Here is a 24493-nt window from a genome sequence, read left to right as displayed (position 1 = left end):
CTTCAGCCGCCCAACAGCTGATCTGCTCCGCAGCGCGGAAGCAGCGAGGAGCCGAAGATGGGGTTTCCCCGTTGCCGCGCTGCGGAGCGGATCAGGTGTTGGGCGGCTGAAGGAACCTTCCCTTGGTCTTCCTGCCGCCCAGGCAAAGGGGAAACCCCAAGATCACTTGCCGCTTGCCGCTTGCCGTGCGGAGCCGCTCATCTAGGGGGGCGTGGACCGGCAAGGTGCCCTCCGCTCTCTCTCTTTCTCTCCCTGTTACCGGTGTGGTATAAGAGAGAGAAAGAAAGAGAAAGGAGGGCGACTTGCCAGTCCACGCCCCCCTGGATGAGCGGCCCCGCATGGCCCCAGCGCCGGACTCCGTTGCCGAACGCCGAAACCGGAAGGGGCAAGGTGGGGGGGGGGAGAACGGGAGGCTCAGCATTCCGTCAGTCGCAGCGCTGGCTGTCAACTTTTCTTTTTAGCACTGGGGAGGCAAGTCAGCTCCTGCCCAGTTTTAAAAAGAAAAGTTGACAGCCAGCGCTGCGGCTGACGGAATGCTGAACTTCCCGTTCTCTCTCCGCCCCCTCGCCCCTTCGCCCCCCTTTGTTCCTAGGAGAAGTGCTGGTGAGGAGCAGAAGGTCTGTCTTGCCTCAATCCCCAGCACTTCTCCTAGGAACACAGGGAGGCGAAGGGGCGAGGGGGGGGGGGAGAGAAAACGGGAGGCTCAGCATTCCGTCAGTCGCAGCGCTGGCTGTCAACTTTTCTTTTTAGCACTGGGGAGGCAAGTCAGCTCCTGCCCAGTTTTAAAAAGAAAAGTTGACAGCCAGCGATTGTTCCGCTGCCGCCAGCATGGCCTGGCTGGCAGCGGAAGATGTAACGGAGCCCACGGGGGATTCGCCTTCCTCCCACCCGCAGCCGAGACTGATCGTGGGCTCCTTCGCAACCTCGGAGAGCTTCCAGGGCATGAAAGCTCACGAAAACCAGGAAGCTCTCCGAGGTTGCGAAGGAGCCCACGATCAGTCGGCTGCGGGCGGGAGGAAAGCGAATGCCACGGGGCTGGGCTCGGCTTCCCCCTCGGCTCCCCCCCTTACCAGCCCCGCCGCGGAAGGCTCCATTCTGTTCCCTGCCGGCCCGATTGAGCGGCCGGCGGTCTCCATTCAGGGAACAGAATGGAGCCTTCCGCGGCGGGGCTGGTAAGGGGGGGAGCCGAGGGGGGAGCCGAGCCCAGCCCCGTGGCATTCGCTTTCCTCCCGCCCGCAGTTGACGTCCACCCCCTCCTCGGTGTCCCCAGCACCCAGCGTCCCCATGCCGCCTCCACCTCCCGGTAATGCGCCCGACCTCTGCCTCTCTCTTTTTCTCTCATATACCACGCCGGCAACAGGGAGAGAAAGAGAGAGAGAACTAGCGTGGACTTATTTTTTATTTTTTAATATTTTATTTTTTTAATTAATATTTTTTGAAAAACCGCGTTGCAGCGTTTCGCGCTAATCGAGACCGTGCTAATCGAGGGATCACTGTATTTACTTCCGCATCTCTACTTCGCGGATATTCGACTTTCGCGGGCAGTCTCAGAACGCATCTCCCGCGAAAATCGAGGGAACACTGTACACTGTTTGCTGTGTATTTCTGTGTATGTGTGCATGACCCATAGAAGTAGCAAAGAATTGAAGCAATGTACATTATGGCAGTATATTAATCCCCGGAGGTTTTCTTAAATGTAATCACGCTAACTCCTCCCAATTATTTAAATGGATCTACTCCAAACATGACAAGAATAAGTCAGGGTTTAACTCACTAATCTGTGCTCAGGTCGAGTAAAATCCACAAGGACTCTTTTACCTTTACCTTTTTTTTCCTACAGAAGTTCTAATTGTCTTGAAATCTCTAAAGCATTGATAAGAAATAATTTGAGCATCCATGCTAGAGATTTGCCTAAATGTTAACTTTGATTTTCATCATTTTGCAGCCTGTTGGATCAGATCCCAGAAATGTTTGCTGACACAAGAGAAACAGAAACGGTGTTTGCTCCAGTGATTCAGGCCGGCATGGAAGCTCTAAAGGTTAGTTTTTATGCTCCCCAGCACCTTAATTTGACTTGATTTTTCTCAGCCTCTTCCTTTTTTTTTTTTAGTACAGTAGTACCTCTAGATACGAGCTGCTCCACATGCGAGTATTCCAAGTTACGAACCGAGACGTGAGCAAAATTTCTGTTCGACACCTGAGCTCAAATTCGGGATACGAGCCGAGCATCCACTAGGTGGCGCAAGAATTCCATGTTTCCAGTTATCTCGGCGCGAAAAACAAAGTCTAAAGGCATTCGTTCGAGATGCGAGTTGATCGACATACGAGCTCTGGTCTGGCACGAATTAAACTCGTATGTAGAGGTGCCATTGTATTCTGTAAACCTCTCAAGACGGCAGCAATCTATATCAAGTGCTGAATCCAGTTTGTTTATTATGTGGTAGCTGAACCATACAGAATTTTACATCATTCTAGGTAGCATGTATCAGGCAGGAAAATCTACAGTGTGAATGCAATGATCTTGAGCAATACGGATAAGTTAAGCACTTCAAATAAGTTGCATTTTTGGAGCATGTTGAGAATAAAATCAGTATCAGTAAGTGCCAGTTGTAAAAGGTCACTTGAAAAGATGAGCTACATTTGCTTTTCATTGAAGTCTTTTACATTTTCCTATAAATAGTGGCATGAAGAAGAGGTCAGTAAGGCTCTTAGAAACATAGAAACCCAGAAGACTGACGGCAGAAAAAGACCTCATGGTCCATCTAGTCTGCCCTTATACTATTTCCTGTATTTTATCTTACAATGGATATATGTTTATCCCAGGCATGTTTAAATTCAGTTACAATATGCCGATGATACCCAGCTATACATCTCCACCCCATGTCCAGTCAACGAAGTGGTGGAAGTGATGTGCTGGTGCCTGGAGGCTGTTGGGGCCTGGATGAGTGTCAACAAACTCAACCCAGACAAGACGGAGTGGCTGTGGGTCTTGCCTCCCAAGGACAATTCCATCTGTCCGTCCATTACCCTGGGGGGGGGAAACTATTGACCTCCTCAGAGAGGGTCCGCAACTTGGGCGTCCTCCTCGATCCACAGCTGACATTGGAACATCATCTTTCGGCTGTGGCGAGGGGGGCGTTTGCCCAAGTTCGCCTGGTGCACCAGTTACGGCCCTATTTGGACAGGGAGTCACTGCTCACAGTCACTCATGCCCTCATCACCTCGAGATTCTATTACTGCAACGCTCTCTACATGGGGCTACCTTTGAAAAGTGTTCAGAAACTTCAGATGGTGCAGAATGCGGCCGCGAGAGCTATCGTGGGGCTTCCTAGATTCGCCCACGTTTCTACAACACTCCGTGGCCTGCACTGGCTGCTGATTGGTTTCCGGTCACAATTCAAAGTGTTGGTAATGACCTTTAAAGCCCTTCATGGCATTGGACTAGAATATCTCTGGAACCGCCTTCTACCGCACGAATCCCAGCGGCCGATAAGGTCCCACAGAGTTGGCCTTCTCCGGGTCCCGTCGACCAAACAATGTCGTTTGGCGGGGCCCAGGGGAAGAGCCTTCTCTGTGGCGGCCCCGGCCCTCTGGAATCAACTCCCCCCGGAGATTAGAACGACCCCCACCCTCCTTGTCTTTCGCAAGTTACTCAAGACCCACCTATATCGCCAGGCATGGGGGAATTACGACATCTCCCCCAGGCTTTCTTATATTTTATGTTTGGTATGTATGTGTTGTGTGGTTTTTAAATTGTTGGGGTTTTTTAATGTAATTTTATTACTAGATTTGCTCCATTGTTATACTGTTTTTATTGTTATTGTGACCTACCCCGAGTCTTCGGAGAGGAGCGGTATACAAATCTAATAAATTGAATTGAATTGAATTGAATGAGGAAGAGGTCTATAAGGCTCTTAAGGACCAAAGGGTCTCAAATGGTCATTTCAAGGACCCTTCCCTGTTTCTTTGCAGGCTGCAGACTGTGCTGGCAAGCTTTTCATATTTCACACATCGCTGCCTATAGCGGAGGCGCCAGGAAAGCTGAAGAACCGAGATGACAAGAAACTGATGAATACTGATAAAGAAAAGGTAAAGGATCCTATTCCAACAGAAATAAGTCTGATTATGATGTCTTACATCTCCTTAATTGCTTTGTGCCTCTCTCCCCACCCCCACCAACTCTTCCCACTGCTATGATCTGTCCATCATCCCAAGTGTTCGGAAACTTCAGATCGTGCAGAATGCAGCTGCGAGAGCAATCATGGGCTTTCCCAAATATGCCCATGTTACACCAACACTCCGCAGTCTGCATTGGTTGCCGATCAGTTTCCGGTCACAATTCAAAGTGTTGGTTATGACCTATAAAGCCCTTCATGGCACCGGACCAGATTATCTCAGGGACCGCCTTCTGCCGCACAAATCACAGCGACCAGTTAGGTCCCACAGAGTGGGTCTTCTCTGGGTCCCGTCAACTAAACAATGCCGCTTGGCGGGACCCAGGGGAAGAGCCTTCTCTGTGGTGGCCCCGGCCCTCTGGAACCAACTCCCCCCAGAGATTAGAATTACCCCCACCCTCCTTGCCTTTCGTAAGCTGCTTAAAACCCACCTCTGCCGCCAGCCATGGGGGAATTGAGATACACTTTCCCCCTAGGCCTTTACAATTTTTATGCATGGTATGTCTGTATGTATGATTGGTTTTTATAATAATGGGTTTTTAATTGTTTTTAGTATTGGATTATTGTTATATGCTGTTTTGTTACTGTTGTTAGCCGCCCCGAGTCAGCAGAGAGGGGCGGCATACAAATCCAATAAATAAATAAATAAATAAATAAACCTGAACTAGGCTTGTTGGTTTATTATCACATTTAGAGATGGCTCCTCTCCCTCGCAGAAGGAATCTGGGTGGTCCATAAACTAAGTGCACTTTTTCTCTGCTTTAGACTCTGTTTCAGCCTCAAACAAATTTCTACAACAACTTAGCCAAGGATTGTGTGGCCCAAGGCTGCTGTGTGGACCTTTTCCTTTTCCCAAGTCAGTATTTGGATGTAGCTACCTTGGGGGTTGTTCCGTATCAGACTGGTGGCTCCGTTTATAAATACACATATTTTCAGGTATGGTTTGTCTTGTCTTTAACATCTGTTTATTTCTATTGCTTTATGACTGCAATTATGGTCCCAAAGGAGAGAGGGCAAGTAATAAAACTATTTCAGGAGTCAGCTAGAACCAGTACTAGGTTAGTTCAGTAGGAGATCAGTATACTTCTATAGCGTTCCCTCGATTTTCGCGGGTTCGAACTTCGCGAATAGCCTATACCACGTTTTTTCAAAAAATATTAATTAAAAAATACTTCGCAGGTTTTTTTCTAAATCATATGTCATCGCCAAACTAATATTTTTTGCAAATAAATAACAAAAAAAATAATTATTGTTAATAAATAATTATGTTTATAAATATCAGGATCACTAAGTGTCTTATTCAATGGGGAGTACCAGTAATAATGGTGAGTAAATAGTTATTAATGGAATGGGAAATGGTAATTTAGGGGTTTAAAGTGTTAAGGGATGGCTTGTGATACTGTCCATAGCCAAAAATGGTGTACAGTATTTGCATCTCTACTTCGCGGAAATTCAACTTTCGCGGGTGGTCTCGGAACGCATCCCCCGCGAAAATCGAGGGAACACTGTACCACGGTTTTTCAAAAATATTAATTAAAAAATACTTCACGTTTTCCCCCCCTATACCACGGCTTTTCTAGCCCGATGACGTCATATGTCATCGCCAAACTTTCATCTGCCTTTAATAAATATTTTTTTTAATAAACTTTAATAAATAAACATGGTGAGTAATAATCTAAATGGTTGCTAAGGGAATGGGAAATTGCAATTTAGGGGTTTAATGTGTTAAGGGAAGGCTTGTGATACTGTTCATAGCCAAAAATAGTGTATTTACTTCCGCATCTCTACTTCGCGGAAATTCGACTTTCGCGGGCCGTCTCGGAACGCATCCCCCGCGAAAATCAAGGGAACACTGTATATAAGTTTAAAAAGTAAAGAATAGTGAAGTTGATTATTTTCCATAGCATAATTTTGTACAGGTGGATTTCTGTGGTTTAGCTAGTTTTCAGTGAAAAAATAAAAACTTCTGGTCGCGTAGTCTGTGATGTATATAGTAGATGATTCTTTTTTAAAGCAACAACATGTTATTTGAGTTTCTAAATGATTTAGAGTTTAGATCCCTGGTTCCCAATGTAGGGCCCACGCCCTACAGGGGGGAAATTGGAACCTTGTTTAAACCTAGTTAATGGCCTTTTAGGCTTCCTCCGTGTGAATAGTTCACTTTTTGAATAATATGATTTACAGTAGTACCTCTAGATACGAGCTGCTCCACATGCGAGTATTCCAAGTTACGAGCCACGACGGGAGCGAAATTTCTGTTCCAGACCCGAGCTCAAATTCGGGATACGAGCCGAGCTTCCACTAGGTGGCGCAAGAATCCTTGCTTCTGGTTATCTCGGCGGGGAAAAACAAAGTCTAAAGCCATTTGTTCCAGATACGAGTTGATCGACATATGAGCTCCGTTGTGGAACGAATTAAACTCGTATCTAGAGGTACTACTGTATATGTCATGGGGGGGCAGGCCTCAGGATTTTAGAGATGCTTAGGTTGGGAATGGCCAAAAAATGGTTGGGAACTACTGGTTTAGATCCTACATAAACTGGAGGTACAAAACATTCTCTTAGTTGGAATGCTATTCAGTCTCTGTTAAAAATCATCAGCGTGACAGGCATGTGAAGCATATTGATTGTGTATTTTAGGTGGAAACAGATCAGGAACGCTTCTTGAATGATTTGCGTAGAGATGTTCAAAAAGAAATTGGATTTGATGCTGTGATGAGAGTACGTACTAGCACAGGTGAGTACATATCTATATATCAAACACCTGTATCTAATCAATAAATACTGAATCAGCCTCTTAAAGTGATCCAGACAAGAAACACCAGTTATGAATAATAATATAATAATAATAATAATAATAATAATAATAGTAGTAGTAGTAGTAGTGGTAGTAGTAGTAGTAATAGTAATAATAGTAATAATAATAATTTATTAGATTTGTATGCCGCCCCTCTCCGAAGACTCGGGGTGGCTCACAACAATACTAATACTACCTTGGTTGTAAAATTACAGTAACAAAATTTTGAAAGTCTGCAAGTACCTCTCACCTCCCTTACTTTTTGCTCTTCTGAAAAATAGGGAGGGTCCCTTCTGAGATCTTTCTCTACCCCTCTCACACCTTGCCTGCTGCAATAAAAGATTGAAAATACTGTGGTCCCTCTACTTACGAACTTAATTTGTTCAGTGACCAGGTTCTTAAGTAGAAAAGTTTGTAAGTAGAAGCAATTTTCCCCATAGGCATCAATGTAAAAGCAAATAATGTGTGCGATTGGAGAAACCACAGGGAGGGTGGATGCTCTTTTTCCTCCCAGGAGATTCCTAGAGAGGCCCCACGGAGGCTTCCACCTGCCTTTTCTGGCCCTGTTTCCTCCCAGGAGATTCATTTATTCATTCATTCATTCATTCATTCATTCATTCATTCATTCATTCGATTTTTATGCCACCCTTCTCCTTAGATTCAGGACGGCTTACAACATGTTAGCAATAGCACTTTTTAACACAGCTATCATATTGCCCCCACAATCCGGGTCCTCATTTTACCCACCTCGGAAGGATGGAAGGCTGAGTCAACCTTGAGGCCGGTGATGAGATTTGAACCGCTGACCTACAGATCTACAGTCAGCTTCAGTGACCTGCAGTACAGCACTCTACCTGCTGCGCCACCCCAGCTCTGTTCCTAAAGAGGCCCCATGGAGGCTTCTCCCCACTTTTTCCAGCCCTGTTTCATCCCAGGAGATTCCTAGAGTCTCCACAGAGGCTTCTCCCCACCTTTTCCAGCCCTGTTTCCTCCCAGGAGATTCCTAAAGAGGCCCCACGGAGGCTTCTCCTTGCCTTTTCCGGTTACAGTTTCGGAGGCTCAGGTTTGTAAGTGGAAAATGGTTCTTGAGAAAAGGCAAAAAAATCTTGAACACCCGGTTCTTATCTAGAAAAGTTCGTAAGTAGAGGCGTTCGTAGGTAGAGGTACCACTGTATCTGTAAGTACACAAGCCAACTCATCTGCATACTCCCATAGAACTCGCCCAGGGATATTATCTGGGCCTGCCATTTTCCGAATATTATCTTTCCGCAATGTCCTCCAGACAGAGGTAGCATCAAAGCCAAGCACTTCAGTGCTTAGGAGCATAGCTTTTGTTGCAGGGGTACTATCTGATGCCTCCAATCTTCCTAAGAGGAAGTTATTAGGAAAATATTAGATTGCGCTGAAATGGATATGATGACAAGACGGTTAAAAGGTCAAGAAGAAACAGAATTTTATGAGATATGGAACAAAGTGTATATATGGATAAACAAGAAGAAATATCAAAAGTAAATAAATAAATAAGAGAACTGTATTAGCAGAGATATGATTTAAGAGTTATGTTAGAATTAGCAGGGATATGATTTAAGAGTTATGTTAGAATTAGTTTATGTATGAAGATTTATTACATAAGATAAAACAAATTTCTTCTTTTCATTTAAAGTAATAAGTTGATTTAAGTATTTTTTTGAATGTATTCTTTTTCCTGTATTGAAATTTTACTTCTAGAATAAGCGGGGAAGATACAACCCCACTTTTATGTTAAATGTATGTTTGTCAGTTTTGTCTATTTTAAGAAAATTAATAAAATATATTGGAGAAAAAAAAGAGAATTTCTGAATTTGCCACCATGCTAAGGCCAAGGTTGACTTCAGTATGATATGCCAACCCAGTCCTTAAAAGATTTCATCTTGGATAATTTTTTTCTTGTTCGTTCTCTAGGTATTCGAGCAACAGACTTCTTTGGAGCTTTCTGTATGACCAATACAACAGATGTGGAATTAGCAGGCTTAGACTGTGACAAAACAATCACTGTGGAATTTAAGCACGATGACAAGCTAAGAGAAGATAGTGGGGCCTTGCTTCAGGTAATTCCTGTGTAAGGGATGCTGTTGGGTATGCAGAGAGAAAAGATACCTTATTTTCTATAGTTAAATAGCAATCAGCTTATTTAGGACATAATTCACACTTTTTCTTGGGAGGGGCTAACAATTATCCATTCAGTGGGTAAATTTAAGATCTTAGGCTCTCTTTTTCCTGGTTCTATCCCCCCCCCCCCGCCAAATAATTTGAGCGTATTTGAGGCATATACCAGTTCCTATTAAAAACTGTTTGTAAATCACTAGTATGATCTTGGGCTACCCAAGTACATAGGAAAAAAGTGATATCCTCTTCCCATTAGATTTAAGTTTAGATTTAGAGATGGAGAGTTTAATCAAGGGGCATCTAATGTTTGTTCATAAAAGTAGTACTATCCATGGAAAGTAATGGGAAGACAGGAGTTGTTGTGATTAGCTCTGGCCCAGCTCCTGCCCCAAGGACTGTGGATGTGGGGGAGACATCCACATGCCGCAGGCCTGTTTTGCTCCCGGTGGAATCTGCTGATGAAGGCTCCTCTGACCAAGAAGACACGAGTGACAGGGAGGAGGAGAGCGTGGCAGACAGCTCAGAAGGAGATCAATTCTCTAGCTCCTCCTTGGATTCGGAACAAGAGTTAATGATACAGCCACGCATGCGGAGAGCGATCCATAGGCAGCAACAACTGAGAGATTATTATCAAAGAAAATGAGGCCACCTGTGGTTGGGTGGGGCTGTGGTAATTAGTGAGGCTGCTATAAATAGCAGCCTGTGGGTTTGGCCATTGTGGAGGATTATCTGATCATTGTGTTTCGTGCCTGCCTTGCTGACTTCGACCTTGGTGTGTTGCTTTTCCCCGCTTTGAAACTAAAGCAGAGCAAAGGGTGTTTCGTTTTGTGAAAGAAGGACTGTGTATTGCCTCACAGCTGCAAGCTAAGTATCTCAGAACTGATAAGGGACTTGTACCAATTACCAGTTTGTTTGGAGACGAGTGCTCTTTGCTATACAAAAAGAGGGCTTAGTTTAAGTGAATTTTCATTATAAAGAACATTGTTTTGAATTTTCAAACGTGTGTGTGTCTGAAATTTGTACCTGTGAATTTTCGGGAGGATTCTACCAGAGAGCCCAACAGAACAGGAGTTAACTGAAATCTTTAATGTACACATTTTAATAACTCTGCTTATAAATCTCTCCCATGTAGTGCGCTGTATTATATACCAGTTGTGCAGGACAAAGGCGCCTGCGCATTCACAATCTCTCCCTGAACTGCTGCACACAGCTGGCTGATCTTTATAGGAACTGTGAAACAGACACACTGATCAACTTTTTAGCTAAATTCGGTAAGGACAATCTTGTAATTGTTTCATGGGAGGGGAAAACTAGTCTTTTGACAGCACAAAAAGCTTTTAGTGACAGGCTGAAAGGTCTTCCTGGATTTTTCCAGTGCTGCAGATAGAGTTGCAAATAAATACCGTATTTTTCGGACTGTAAGACGCACCAGGGTAGAAGAAGCACCAAGATTTTGAAGAGGTAACCCACCCACCCACCAAAAAAAGTTTTTGCCTCTCAAGCCCCAAGGACCACTTTACAGGCCTCCCAAACCCCCAGTTTTTGGGGGAAATTGGCACGTGTCACATTTTTGCTGTCCCCAGCCCCCAGGAGTATTTCACCTCTAAAATCCTCTTCACACCTTGTTTTTTTACAAAAAATGGGATGTGCGGGGCGGGGTTTGTGGAGATCAGAAAGGTTGTATGTAGTGTATAAGATGCACCAACATTTCCACCCTCTTGGTGGGGGTAAGTGCATCTTATACAATAATACCTCGTCTTACGAACTTAATTGGTTCCAGAAGTAGGTTCGTAAGGCGAAAAGTTCGCAAGACGAAACATTGTTTCCCATAGGAAACAATGTAAAAGCGATTAATGCATGCAAAAAGAAAAAAAATTGTAAACTTGCGCTCCGCCGGGTGCCGCCGCCCGGCTGTCACCTTTTAAAACAGCTGGAGGGCTTCTCGGCGTTCACTTGAACCTGAACCCGAACTTTTCGGGTTTGGGTTCAGGAGGCCGCTGAGAAGCGCCGCCGCCCGGCTGTCACCTTCTGAAACAGCCGGGAGGCTTCTCGGCGTTGTCCCGAATGCCGAACCCGGAAGTTCGGGTTCGGGTTCCAGAGGCCACTGAGAAGTGCACGGCTGTTTCAGAAGGTTACAGCCGGGCGGCGGCGCTCGGTGGAGCGCCGTTTTTGTGATCGGCGGCAGTGTTTTCGGCCGATCTGGAGGCTGAAAAGGAGGTAGGGAATTCTATGGACGGAGCTTTGACGTCACGAAGATGTCCGGAAGACGTCCAGATGGACGTCTTCGTGACGTCAAAGCTCCGCCCATGGAATTCCCTATTGGGATTCCCCACCTCCTTTCCAGCCTCCAGATCGGCCGAAAACGCCGCCACCGATTGCAAAAATGGCGCTCCTGGTGACAGCCGGGCGGCGGCGCCCAGCGGAGCGCCATTTTGCGATCTGCGGTGGGTTCGTAAGCTGAAAAAAGTTCGTAAGAAGAGGCAAAAATTTCCGAACCCCGGGTTCGTATTACAAGGTACCACTGTATTTTGAAAAATACGGTAATTGATTTTAAGGGATTAGAGAGCACACTGACAGTTCACTGGCAGTGAAGAGTGTGAAAACAACTGGTTGTCTTATTTATTTATTTAGAAATTTATTTATTTATTTATTTAGAAATTTATTTATTTAGAAATTTATTTATTTAGAAATTTATTTATTTAGAAAATTTATTTGCTGTCTATTTTGTATCCTCTGACTCTATTAATAATTTCCTTCTAACAGATAAATAGCTCAGCTAAATGCTTTTCTAATCAACGGATTTTTTTTCCCCCTGAAGCATATCGTGGGTTACTGAACAATCCAGTCAAAACTGTGAGAGATACATTGATCAATCAGTGTGCCCAGATCTTAGCATGCTATCGAAAAAACTGTGCTAGCCCTTCATCTGCTGGACAGGTAATCCCTGCAATTTGTTGTTGGATACCAATCCTGAATTAGGGCAGTGAGATTGGCCGTACGTCATGTCAATTGTTAAGCAGTTCATCACATGACTGTACCTAATTTTCTATTTTTTAAAATGAAAGTTGTTAACTGAATCTCCATGATCATTAAGCAGAAGCCAGTTTTTAAGAGAACTGTGGCGGCCCCAGCCCTCTGGAATCAACTCCCCCCAGAGATTACAACTGCCCCCACCCTCCTTGTCTTTTGTAAATTACTTAAGACCCACCTATATCGCCAGGCATGGGGGAATTGAGACATCACCCCCAGGCTTACAGAGTTTTATATATGGTATGCTTGTGTTGTATGGTTTTTTAAATGATGGGTTTTTAGATGTTTTCTTTTAATTATTAGATTTGTTACGCTGTATATTGTTTTTGTCATTGTTGTGAGCCGCCCCGTGTCTATGGAGAGGGGCGGCATAGAAATCTAATAAATTATTATTAATATTATTATTATTATGTCAATACAACACAGCAAACGAGATCACTGCTGGATTTCGTATTTCATCACCAGTCGGGCGCTTCCCAAGCACCTAGGACTGCGTGATGTAGCGGCGAATTATGTTTGCCGATCCCAGTAAAGCGGCCTTTTGCAATTGACAGGTGGAGATTTTGTCAATTCCGATGGTTTTCAAATGTCCGGTGAGATCCTTTGGTATTGCGCCCAGCGTGCCAAGTACCCCCGGGACCACTTTCACTGGCTTATGCCAGAGTCGTTGCAGCTCGATATTATTATTATTATTATTATTATTATTATTATTATTATTATTATTATTATTATTATTATTATGTCAGTACAACATAGCAAACGAGATCACTATGCTGGATTTCGTATTTCATCACCAGTCGGGCGCTTCCCAAGCACCTAGGACTGCGTGATGTAGCGGCGAATTATATTTGCCGATCCCAGTAAAACAGCCTTTTGCAATTGACAGGTGGAGATTTTGTCAATTCCGATGGTTTTCAAATGTCCGCTGAGATCCTTTGGCACTGGGCCCAACGTGGCAAGTACCACTGGGACCACTTTCACTGGCTTATGCCAGAGTTGTTGCAGCTCAATTTTATTATTATTATTATTATTATTATTATTATTATTATTATTATTATTAATTATCGCAATCTGAAATAAATTGCAAAGCTAGGATTGAATTGAATATTAGCTTTTTAAAATTATTGTTTATTTAAGCCAAAATGAGTGGTGAGGCTTTAATTTTGTACAAAACTAATACACTGACCTTTTCTTGCCTCATGAATGATTTTTGTTAAAATTTCTTGTCGCTTTCAGCTGATTCTTCCTGAATGCATGAAACTGCTCCCTGTGTATTTGAACTGTGTTTTGAAAAGTGATGTGCTACAGCCTGGGTCCGAGGTTACCACTGATGATCGCTCCTACATCCGCCAGCTAGTCAGCTCTATGGATGTTGCAGAAACTCATGTTTTCTTTTATCCTAGACTGTTACCCCTGGTGAGTGTTTCTAAATATGGATGGATTTTAATTGTCTTAAGTGTCAAGTACAGATTCGAACTAAAAATCAATGTAATTAAATAGGGCTTCTGTTTTTTATATTTATATTTGGGTATGTATATGTTGTTTGCTTTTTTAAAAATTTAAAAATTTATATTTGGGTATGTATATGTTGTTTGCTTTTTTAAAAATCCCAGCGACCGATTAGGTCCCACAGAGTGGGCCTCCTCCGGGTCCCGTCAACTAAACAATGTCGGTTGGCGGGCCCCAGGGGGAGAGCCTTCTCTGTGGCGGCACCGACTCTCTGGAACCAACTCCCCCCGGAGATCAGAACTGCCCCTACTCTTCCTGCCTTCCATAAACTCCTCAAAACCCACCTTTGCCGTCAGGCATGGGGGAACTAAACATCTCCCCCTGGGCACATTTAATTTATACATGGTATGCCTGTGTGTGTGTCTGTTAGTATATGGGGGTTTTTAAATCTTTAAATATTTTAATTAGTTGAATTATTTATGATTTGTTTTACACTTGTTGTGAGCCGCCCCGAGTCTTCGGAGAGGGGCGGCATACAAATCCAAATAATAAAAAATAAAATAAAATAAAAAAATAAATAAAAATATGATAGGGTTTTATGTGCTTTTTAATATTAGATTTGTTTTCGCTGGAATATTGTTTTTATTATTGTTGTGAGCCGCCCCGAGTCTTCGGAGAGGGGCGGCATACAAATCTAATGAATTGAATTGAATTGGCGGGGCAGTACAAATATGGGTAATTTTATTGTTTGCTGTTTCTGTTATTTTGGAAAATTCTCATTCAAATTATTTGCCAAACAGCAGAATGCACTATTTCCATAGTTGGCAACTTGACTTCACCTACGATGCATACTCGTGAACAAAGATTTTAAACTGACCTTTGACACTCACAGAGGAGCACCAAAATTTAAAAATTTGAAAAACATGGTCCACAAAGAGGCTGATGACATTTTTATGCTAATATTTCTTTATAGATTTGTTATGTAGGTGCATGTAGGCAGCATGAGTGAACTATAGACAACATTATTTTTTTAAAAAATAATATAAAAATTTTATGTAGTATAATTAAACCAAAATGTGACTTTTTGTTTGGCATTTAATATAAATTGAAATGAAAGCCTCGTGATTTGGTTCAGAATAATATTTCCTTAGAGGTAAACTGGAATCTGAAATTAAGAAAATTAGAATTACACATATCCCTTGGAATATATTATATAGTCAAATAATAACAGACATTCCCCAATCCGATACCTTAGGAAAGAAAGACCCATGACTCCATTCGGGTCGTATGTGACCCGAAGCCAAGTTTGAGTCCCTGTAAAAAATTTTACCTGCATATCTGAAACTTGAAATTTCATGACTTTTCATCATTTCAGGGGTTCTCTCTATGAGAATTTTTTTTGGGGGGGTGGGGGGTTTCTTTCTTGCTGAAAAAAAACCACTCCCTAATGTTATGTTCCCGGGTCTATTTGACCCGGACTGCAAATTGATCATTTTAGGTACTTATATTTGGTCTTTTTGAAAGCTTTTTTCACCTGGAAACAAGTTTGAACATTTCTGCACACAATGGAATGAAAATTGAACTGAAAAAATTAATCCTTATTGGTTTATTTTGCACATAAATGTGCCCCCCCGTTTTTGTGAAAGTTTTTTCAATTTATGGATAGTTTTGCTTGCAAAATGCATTCTATTTTACTGGAGTTGGTGTGGGATTGGTAGCTTGAACATTTCTGAATATAAGAAAAATATAAAGGAACTGAAAAAAATGATTCTTACTGGTTTTTTAACATCAGAAATAAGGCCTCTCCCCCCCCCTCAGCTGCTTGCAACCATTTTCACTTTTTTATTTTTTTATGCTCCAAATCCGAAATATTCTTTAAAATCTTAGGCATTCATTTACTCAATTAAACAATGCTGATCATCATAAAAATATTTGTGGGGGTGGGGGCTAATTTTTTTCTGGGGAAAACAAAAGTCACGTTTACTCTGTTCGGGTCATATAGACCCCAACAGAATGATTTTTTTTAGGTACTTGAATTTGGTCTTTTTGAAAACTTTTTCCACTGGGAAACTAGTTTGAACATTTATGAACATAATGATATGAAAATTGAACTGGAAAAATTGAGACTTATATTGTTATTTTGATCAAAAAGCCCCTCCCCCCATCCTTTCTGAATTTCGTGTCAATTTATATTTTTTAAGGCTACAAATCCCTAAGGAATTTCCCCCCAAAAGGTTTGATATACTAAATTGAACAATCCTGAACATAAGAAAAATATAAATGAACTGAAAAAAATGGTTCTTATTGGTTTATTTTTCCCACAAAAGGGCAACCCCCCCGGCCTTGCTGTGTGCCATTATTGTCACTTGTTATACATATTTGTCTAGAAATATTTGGAATATCCTTTTGAAAATCAACCACATTGTAGCCAGATAACTAATTTTATGAAAGAAATCCATTTTACTAAAAAAAAGTAGGTAAGTTTGAAATTAACAGCATAATTTTTATATAAATTGAAATAACTTTATGTGCAAAATAAACCAATATGCATCAATTATTCCAGTTCAATTTTCATATCATTATGTTCAGAAATGTTCAAGCTACAAATCCCACACCAACTTTAGCAAAATAGAATGCATTCTGCTAGCAAAACTATCCATAAAGTGAAGACTATCTCACAGAAACGGGGGGGGGGGCATGCAAAATAAACCAATAAGATTTACTTTTCTCATTTCAATTTTCATATCATTGTGTGCAGAAATGTTCAAGCTACCAATCCCACACCAACTCCAGTAAAATAGAATGCATTTTGCAAGCAAAACTATCCATAAATTGAAAAACCTTTCACAAAAACAGGGGGGGGGCACATTTATGTGCAAAATAAACCAATAAGGATTAATTTTTTCAGTTCAATTTTCATTCCATTGTGTGCAGAAATGTTCAAACTTGTTTCCAGGTGAAAAAAGCTTTCAAAAAGACCAAATATAAGTACCTAAAATGATCAATTTGCAGTCCGGGTCAAATAGACCCGGGAACATAACATTAGGGTTAAGTAAATGGTGTTGGTTGTAGTAAAGTCAAGCCAGCTCTGAATTCTTCTGTGCCTCACACGACACAAAAAAGGTTCACCCACAACCCATCATACACATTCATGGCTAGTCCGTTTCCAATCAACTGGAGCTCGCCAAGATATTTTGAGAACACTGAGATGTTTCGGGATAATCCAAATTTCCTCATGTTGCCTGGCCATGGGATGTTGGCACAAATGATGTGTCATTTCTCCCCCCCCCTCCACGAGTTCCCATCATGTACACATACAGCTTTGTTATCCTTTTATCATCATCCTCCCCCCCCCCCCCCCCCAGCCTTTGATGTCAGGATGCCTGAGTTGCCAAACTGAATCAGGCAGAGCTGACAAATAATCATTTTGTGTTTTGCACCTGAAATTATGTAGAATATTCAATGTAAAAAAACCACAAAAAAACTGTGTGTAATGTATATTCCAAATTCCCCATTCACGGGAATAATCTACTGTCAATTCATTCTCATAATGTATTAAATGGGGCCCTCTGAGAATTATTTAGCTAGTTTTTTAAAGTTGTATAGCTACATGCCAAAGATTATTTCTGGTTTAGAGCTACTGTGAAATGTGTGTGTGCATTTTATATATACCTAGGCGGTAGTAACTTCCATTGGACCAGAGTACCTCTGGAACCGCCTGCTACCGCACGAATCCCAGTGACCGATAACTAAAGGGGAAGAGCCTTCTCTGTGGCGGCCCCAGCCCTCTAGAATCAACTCCCCCCCGGAGATTAGAACTGCCCCCACCCTCCCTGTCTTTCGTAAACTACTCAAGACTCACTTATACTGCCAGGCATGGGGGAGTTGAGACCCCTTTCCCCCAGGCTTCTTTATATTTTGTTTCATGTTTGATATGAATGTGTTGTTTGGGTTTTAAATATGATAGGGTTTTATATGCTTTTTTAATATTAGATTTGTTCTACTATAATATTATTTTTATTATTATTGTGAGCCGCCCCGAGTCTTCGGAGAGGGGCGGCATACAAATCTAATAAATTATTATTGTTGTTGTTGTTGTTGTTGTTGTTGTTATTATTATTATTATTATTATTATTATTATTATTATTCTGTCCTGCAGACCAAAATAGAGTATAGCAGCGACTCCTTACCAATAGCAATCAGAAACTCAGAAGAACGTCTCTCCAAGGGTGACATATACGTACTAGAAAATGGCCTGAATATATTTTTGTGGGTAGGAGTAAACGTTCAACAAGGGCTGATCCAAAACCTCTTTGGAGTGTCATCTTTCAGCCAGATCAACAACTCTATGGTAAGTTGGGAATGGATAAAGGGAAAATTGTCTTAATTTTAGTATATATCATATCTAACCTTGGATAACTCTGGTTTTTACATAAATTAAATTAAAGGTATTTCAATGAATAAAAACATTTTGGCAGGATCATGATCAAGGGAATGAAAGGCCAGCATTGAGGAATGATTGATTGATTGATTGATTGAATTTATAGGCCACCCTTCTTGTGAACTCAGGGCTGCTTTAAACAGTAAAAAATGATAAAAAATTTAAATACCCCAATACATAACTAAGAACGAGTAAAAAAATTTAACCCAATAAAACAGCACACAGCCATTGCTCATACATACTAATGGCCGGAGCGGAGAACCATCGCCCAACAACCCCAGACCTGCCAACATGGATGTGTTTAAAGTGCTTTTCAAAAGGCGAGGAGAATGGGAGAAGTAAAAATCTCTGGGTGGTGGTTGGTTCCAGAGGATTGGGGCCACAACAGAGAAGGCTTTCTGCTGCGGTCCTGCCAACTGGCATTATTGGCCAACAAAATGTAGAGGAGGCCAACTCTGTGCGACCTAGTCGGTCGCTGGGACACGAGGCAGAAGATGGTCCTGTAAAATAATCTGGTCCTAAGCCATGTACAGTTGTACCTCTGCTTAAGAACGCCTCTACTTAAGAACTTTTCTAGATGAAAATCAGGTGTTCAAGATTGTTTTGCCTCTTCAGAAAAATTGTCCAGGAAATTTTGAGAGCGGCACGAAGACCCAGCCAGTTTCCTGCCATCCGCCCTTTAATCCTGGCCATCTCGGGCTTTTCTGGGCCTTTCAGTGGCGCTTAAGGAGGCTTTGGCAGCCCAGAGAGAATGGGGTGTTTTCCTTTCTCTGGGCGCTTAGAGAGGGAATAAACCACTTCGCTGTGGTGACTCCCTCACGCTACCTCCCATACACCCGACGCGAGGTTACCTCCCAGAGTGTCTGGGTGCGGAAAGGCAAAAGGGGTCGCTTTGCCCCAGCTGGATCAATTCGGCTTCAACTAAACTGAGGAGTCACCACAGTGAAGGAAAGGCTAGAAAGCGAGTGAGTGAGACGATAGGAGAGCCCTTCAGCATGGGAAGGAAGAGGAAGCAGGTAGCAGCAGCAGCAGCCAACGCCTTTCGGTCAAAGGAGCAGGAGGTTCCACCCTCTCACCCACTTGTGTTTCTCTCTCTGGCGCAGTGTATGGGAGGCAGCCTTGCGCCGGGTGTATGGGAGGGGCGTGCACCTCCTCGCTACCTCAGAGTCCCTCATTTTTTTAAAAAAAGCCTTAAAGTTTTGGATTTTTTTTATTCCCCTCACCTCACCTTCTTCCTTTGGCAGCGACTGTCCTCCTCCTCCTCTTTTTCCTCTTCCTCCTCCCATCCAAATTCCGAGCTTTTATTTCTTTCCTAATGGGTTTGCACGCATTATTTGCTTTTACATTGATTCATATGGGAAAAATTGCTTCTACAGTAGTACCTCTAGATACGAGCTGCTCCACATGTGAGTATTCCAAGTTACGAGCCGTGACGCGAGCGAAATTTCTGTTCGACACCCGAGCTCAAATTCGGGATACGAGCCGAGATTCCACTAGGTGGCGCAAGAATCTCCTTGCTTCCAGTTATCTCGGCGTGAAAAACAAAGTCTAAAGGCATTCGTTCGAGATGCGAGTTGATCGACTTACGAGCTCGGGTTTGGAACAAATTAAACTTGTATGTTGAGGTACCACTGTACTTACAAACTTTTTTAATTAAGAACCTGGTCACAGAACAAATTAAGTTCTTAAGTAGAGGTACCACTGTATTATTAGCTTTCACTAAGACTCTGCTGTTCTTCTCCTTCATTTTCAACATTGTAAAACACCCCCAGACTGTTTCAAGCATCTTCACACTTTGTAATATGTAACTGATTGTGACCTATGTTTTTAATATTCATTTAATTAAATGAATTAAATGCTCCCTGATCTGATGTGCCATAACTTTATTACAGTGCACACTACCAGTTTTGGACAATCCCTTTTCAAAAAGAGTGCGATCCACTATTGATCTATTCCAGGCTCAAAGATCACGCTACATGAAGGTAACCGATTTTGATTTTGTGATTTATAACAACAAAAACAACGGTCTTTTATGATTCCCAAGCATTAGAAAATGTATACAAATTCTGATTTGAATGCCTTAAAAGAAACCGTAGTTGTCTTAAATGGGTTTGTGGTGGTTCAAACCTGAGCATGGGTTATTCCGTTGCTTTCACTGTCGGAATGTGTTCTGCCTAACTGGCTCAGGCAATGCGTAATAGTCCAAGGGAAAAAATCAAACACACACATGCTCTGCTAATCAGCAAACTTGTATTAAATAAACAAAAAAGGATTGGTCCCTCGATTTTCGCGGGTTCAAACTTCGCGAAACGGCTATACCACGGTTTTTCAAAAATATTAATTAAAAAATACTTTGCGGGGTTTTTCCCTATACCACGTTTTCCCCCGCCCGATGACGTTATACGTCATCGCCAAACTTTCGTCCACCTGTAATAAATATTTTTTTTAATAAACTTTAATAAATAAACATGGTGAGTAATAATCTAAATGGTTGCTAAGGGAATGAGAAATTGCAGTTTAGGGGTTTAAAGTGTTAAGGGAAGGCTTGTGATACTGTTCATAGCCAAAAATAGTGTATTTACTCCCGCATCTCTACTTCGCGGAAATTCGACTTTCGCGGGCGGTCTCAGAACGCATCCCCCACGAAAATCGAGGGAACACTGTACTCAAAACAGTTCTTGGTGTCCAAAAACAATGATAGTGCAAGGCTTACTTCAGCCGCATACAAAAACACAGGAAAAAACAAACAAAGACAACCTGGAATGAGCAAAGATGTTTCAGGAGTCCTTTTGAATCTTTGGAGCAAACAGCAAGTCCCAGAGTTTTCACCTCCCACTTGTCTGAAAAAGCTGGGTTGAAAACTCCAACGGCACAGAACAGAAACTTCAGAGCAGGAACCACAAAATAACAGATTTTTTATTGGATTTATATTGGATTTAGATAAACAACCACAGTTTGCCTTGGGCCTCTGTTCCCTTTTATCCCTTTAGCGCTCATTAAGGAAACCACACCCAGCCCTCAGTATAAGAACCACACCCAGCCCAGGTGCTACGGTGATGACTTGTAATACTCCTTCAGTCAATCCCTTCTCTGCATAGCTCTTCTGCTACGCAGATCAATATATTGATCTGCAGAAGAATCCAGAGACCAAAGACTGTCTGAGGGACTGTATGTCAAATCCCCTGGGCTGTCTGCTGAATCCTGCGTACCAGTGGCCTCGTCCTCCTGGCTGTCTGCCACATCTTCCTGGCTGTCAGCCAGGCTTTCGCATTCAGTGTGTGCCGCATCTCTCCCATCTGTGGGAGCAACGGCTGGCCCAGGCCCAAACACAACAGAATGTAGCTACATTAAATTCATATGCCCTCATCACCTCGAGGTTCGACTACTGTAATGCTGTCTACATGGGGCTACCTTTGAAAAGTGTTCGGAAACTTCAGATCGTGCAGAATGCAGCTGCAAGAGCGGTCATGGGCTTACCTAGGTATGCCCATGTTTCACCATCACTCCGCAGTCTGCATTGGCTGCCGATCAATTTCCGGTCACAATTCAAAGTGTTGGTTATGACCTTTAAAGCCCTTCATGGCACTGGACCAGAATATCTCCGAGACCGCCTGCTGCTGCACGAATCCCAGCGACCGATTAGGTCCCACAGAGTGGGTCTTCTCCGGGTCCCGTCAACTAAACAATGTCGGTTGGCGGGCCCCAGGGGAAGAGCCTTCTCTGTGGCGGCCCCGACCCTCTGGAACCAACTCCCCCCAGAGATTAGAACTGCCCCTACTCTCCCTGCCTTCCGTAAACTCCTTAAAACCCACCTTTGTCGTCAGGCATGGGGGAACTGAAACACCTCCCCTGGGCATGTACAATTTATGTATGGTATGTTTGTGTGTGTGTTTGTTAGCAAAATGGGGTTCTTTTTAAATATCTTAAATTATATTTGGATTTGTTATGAATTGTTGTGTCGTGCTGTGAGCCGCCCCGAGTCTGCGGAGAGGGGCGGCATACAAATCTAAATAATAAATAAATTTATTTGCAAATGGTATACCTTTTTCTTCGTCTTTTCTTTCAGTTTATCATTGTGAAGCAGGAAGACAAACTAGATCTTCTGTTCAAACACTTCTTGGTGGAAGATAAGAGCATGAACGGGGGGGCTTCATATGTGGACTTCCTCTGTCACATGCACAAAGAAATCCGTCAGTTGCTGAGCTAGAGTCAGAATTATGCTGGATGCTTGGACACTTGACATCTATAGGTTCACTGACTGCCTCACAAGCGACCCTGTCTCCTGTTGGAAGGACTATAGAAAAACCTGTACAATTCCATAATTTTAATATACTTCACAAAGTTTCAGCGTCTCCCAAAACCTTTGAGAGAGACAAGAACAGTCAAAACATCTACTTAGGGTGATGAAAGACACTGTTTGATTCTGGGTCCTAAACCTACACCGCTTACTAAGATTGGCAGAAATCTACATCATTTTTTCCTCCTGGCACCCGAGTTCCTTTGAGTTAACGTATGTGATTCTGCATCAGAAGAAAAAGCAACCGTTCTCCAAAATTAGATGGTGACGCAAAGTTTGTGTATGTGATAGGCTTTATGAAAAAAGAAAAAGAGCCAAATAGGAAAAGATGGGTGGTTCGCCCTACCCCATTGAGTAGGGTGATAACTTCTTAAAATTTGAGGATGCAATATACTGTAATCAAATTATAGAATGGTGTCTTCTCTTTTAAAACAATCCCAAATTTTGAGCTGTGGAGGGAAATTGACATGCCTTTACTCTGTAATTGTGTTGCTACACAAATTTGCCTTGAAATAAGTAAATGCAAACAAGCAGGTCCTGTCTCTAGGAGGGTTAAATCTGTCTTTGGTTGGTGTGAACTGGTATTGCCATCACTCCTTTGAGAAAAGAAGCATCTTTTTGCCAGTACAGTATCTTGTTTTGTCTCTTTTTTTCCCTATTCGCATGCTAGGTTTTAATCAAGTATCTTGAAGAATATGACCATGATTCCTCTTTTAAAAGACATGTGGTATAGAAATATGCTTGGAGATGGCTACAGTAGGTCGAGTTGTATCCAGAAAGCACTGAGATCTCCATAGGGAAGAAATGCTCATAACATAAAATTCGAATCATGCCACTGATGTTCAGGCTCTTAATCGCTCCAGATAATTTTGGTCCTTGGTAAAATAACAAATTAGTTCGTTAGTGTAGGACAGCCATAACTGAATTTTAGTCTTCAAGCTCAGACATAAAGTTGGCCTAGCTGATAGGCAATCTATTCATTGGTAAACCATTAGTCTGGCTTCAAATAGGCCAAAGGAATTGTGATAGAAAAATACATTTCACAGACTCAATATAAAGGCTTATTAATTTGTAGGAGGAGATTACTTATTTTTTTAAAAAGGTTACACTTAGATTGTCTTGAAGTGTTCAGGGTGTATTAAAGAGAAGAGCAACATGGAATTTTGAGAAAGGGTGGGCAAAGAGAGGGAATGGACTTGTCTGTAGGCAAATTGTGGGTTGAGACTGAATATTTGAAATTGAAAGTTTTATGTACATGAATGATTAAATATTCAGGAGTATAGTTTCTTATCCCATGATATATTTTGTGTTTGTGTGTATATGCGTGAGTGCGTATGAGAGAGAAAAAGAGAAATTGTAAATATTTTGATCTATTGCAGCTTTCCCTTTCATCACATAGCAAAGAAATGTACACAACTCGCTCTCACGTTTTTCCAAAAGATTCATAAAGATTTCAGGTGTGTTTTAGATTGCCCTTCTCCTTCTCGCCAAATATATTATCCCAACCAAAATTTGGAAATCTCTGAAACTAATAAACAACATCCAACTCAAACAACAGTCAACAATGAAACTTTCAGAATTCTAATTTCTAGAATTTAAATTTTAAAAAGTTAAGTGTATTTTCACTTTTTTTCGATTCATCTTTTAATTTGTAAAATAATTATATAAAGATGTATTTTATGTCATTGTTAGCAAATAAATACTGATTATTTTTTCCAAGGCCTGTACTTTGGAGGGAAATGAACTGGTTTTCAGGTTGACTTTATCAAGCTCCACAATGGCAAATAAACTCTAATTTGCAATGGTCTACAACAATACTCTTATCAGATACTTATACACTTTTTGCTTATCTGCAAAAGCATTTCATTTTTAATCTATGAACCTAATTTTTCATTAGTGCTTGCTGAGAAAAATTAGTAATCGTATGAAAAGACAAAAGTATGCTATCACAAGTACAACATCCCTTCCTAAACCTAAATTATCTTTCATGACTAGATATCTTATTGTAAAATTGAACTTTTATACTGTGATCTAGAATATATTGAATTTCTTAAAATCTATTTCTATTTTTGTGTTATTGCATATTCTTAACAGGTCTGTGTTATTGGAAGGATTGTTTCTTAAAACCATTTGTACTTTCATTCAGTTTGAGATGGAAGA

The 24493-nt window shown here is 41.9% G+C and overlaps 1 protein-coding gene across 4 annotated transcripts in view; it reads left to right on the top strand.

The window, feature by feature from the left end:
- Positions 1-24142, top strand: part of SEC24C (SEC24 homolog C, COPII coat complex component) — an 86884-nt gene extending 62742 nt beyond the window's left edge. For all 4 annotated transcript variants that reach the window (XM_070752081.1, XM_070752080.1, XM_070752078.1 and 1 more), the window contains 11 exons: positions 1946-2039; positions 3973-4089; positions 4941-5111; positions 6815-6911; positions 8913-9058; positions 10249-10387; positions 11935-12053; positions 13383-13562; positions 17755-17946; positions 19929-20018; positions 22103-24142. In XM_070752081.1, coding sequence (XP_070608182.1) covers positions 1946-2039; positions 3973-4089; positions 4941-5111; positions 6815-6911; positions 8913-9058; positions 10249-10387; positions 11935-12053; positions 13383-13562; positions 17755-17946; positions 19929-20018; positions 22103-22243 — 1486 coding nt within the window. In that variant the 3' untranslated portion in view covers positions 22244-24142. The remainder of the gene's footprint in view (positions 1-1945; positions 2040-3972; positions 4090-4940; positions 5112-6814; positions 6912-8912; positions 9059-10248; positions 10388-11934; positions 12054-13382; positions 13563-17754; positions 17947-19928; positions 20019-22102) is intronic.
- Positions 24143-24493: the final 351 nt, after the last annotated feature.

The sequence above is a fragment of the Erythrolamprus reginae genome, chromosome 5 (assembly GCF_031021105.1).
Source record: "Erythrolamprus reginae isolate rEryReg1 chromosome 5, rEryReg1.hap1, whole genome shotgun sequence".
Lineage (NCBI taxonomy): Eukaryota > Metazoa > Chordata > Lepidosauria > Squamata > Dipsadidae > Erythrolamprus > Erythrolamprus reginae.
This window is presented reverse-complemented; position numbering and strand designations above follow the sequence as displayed.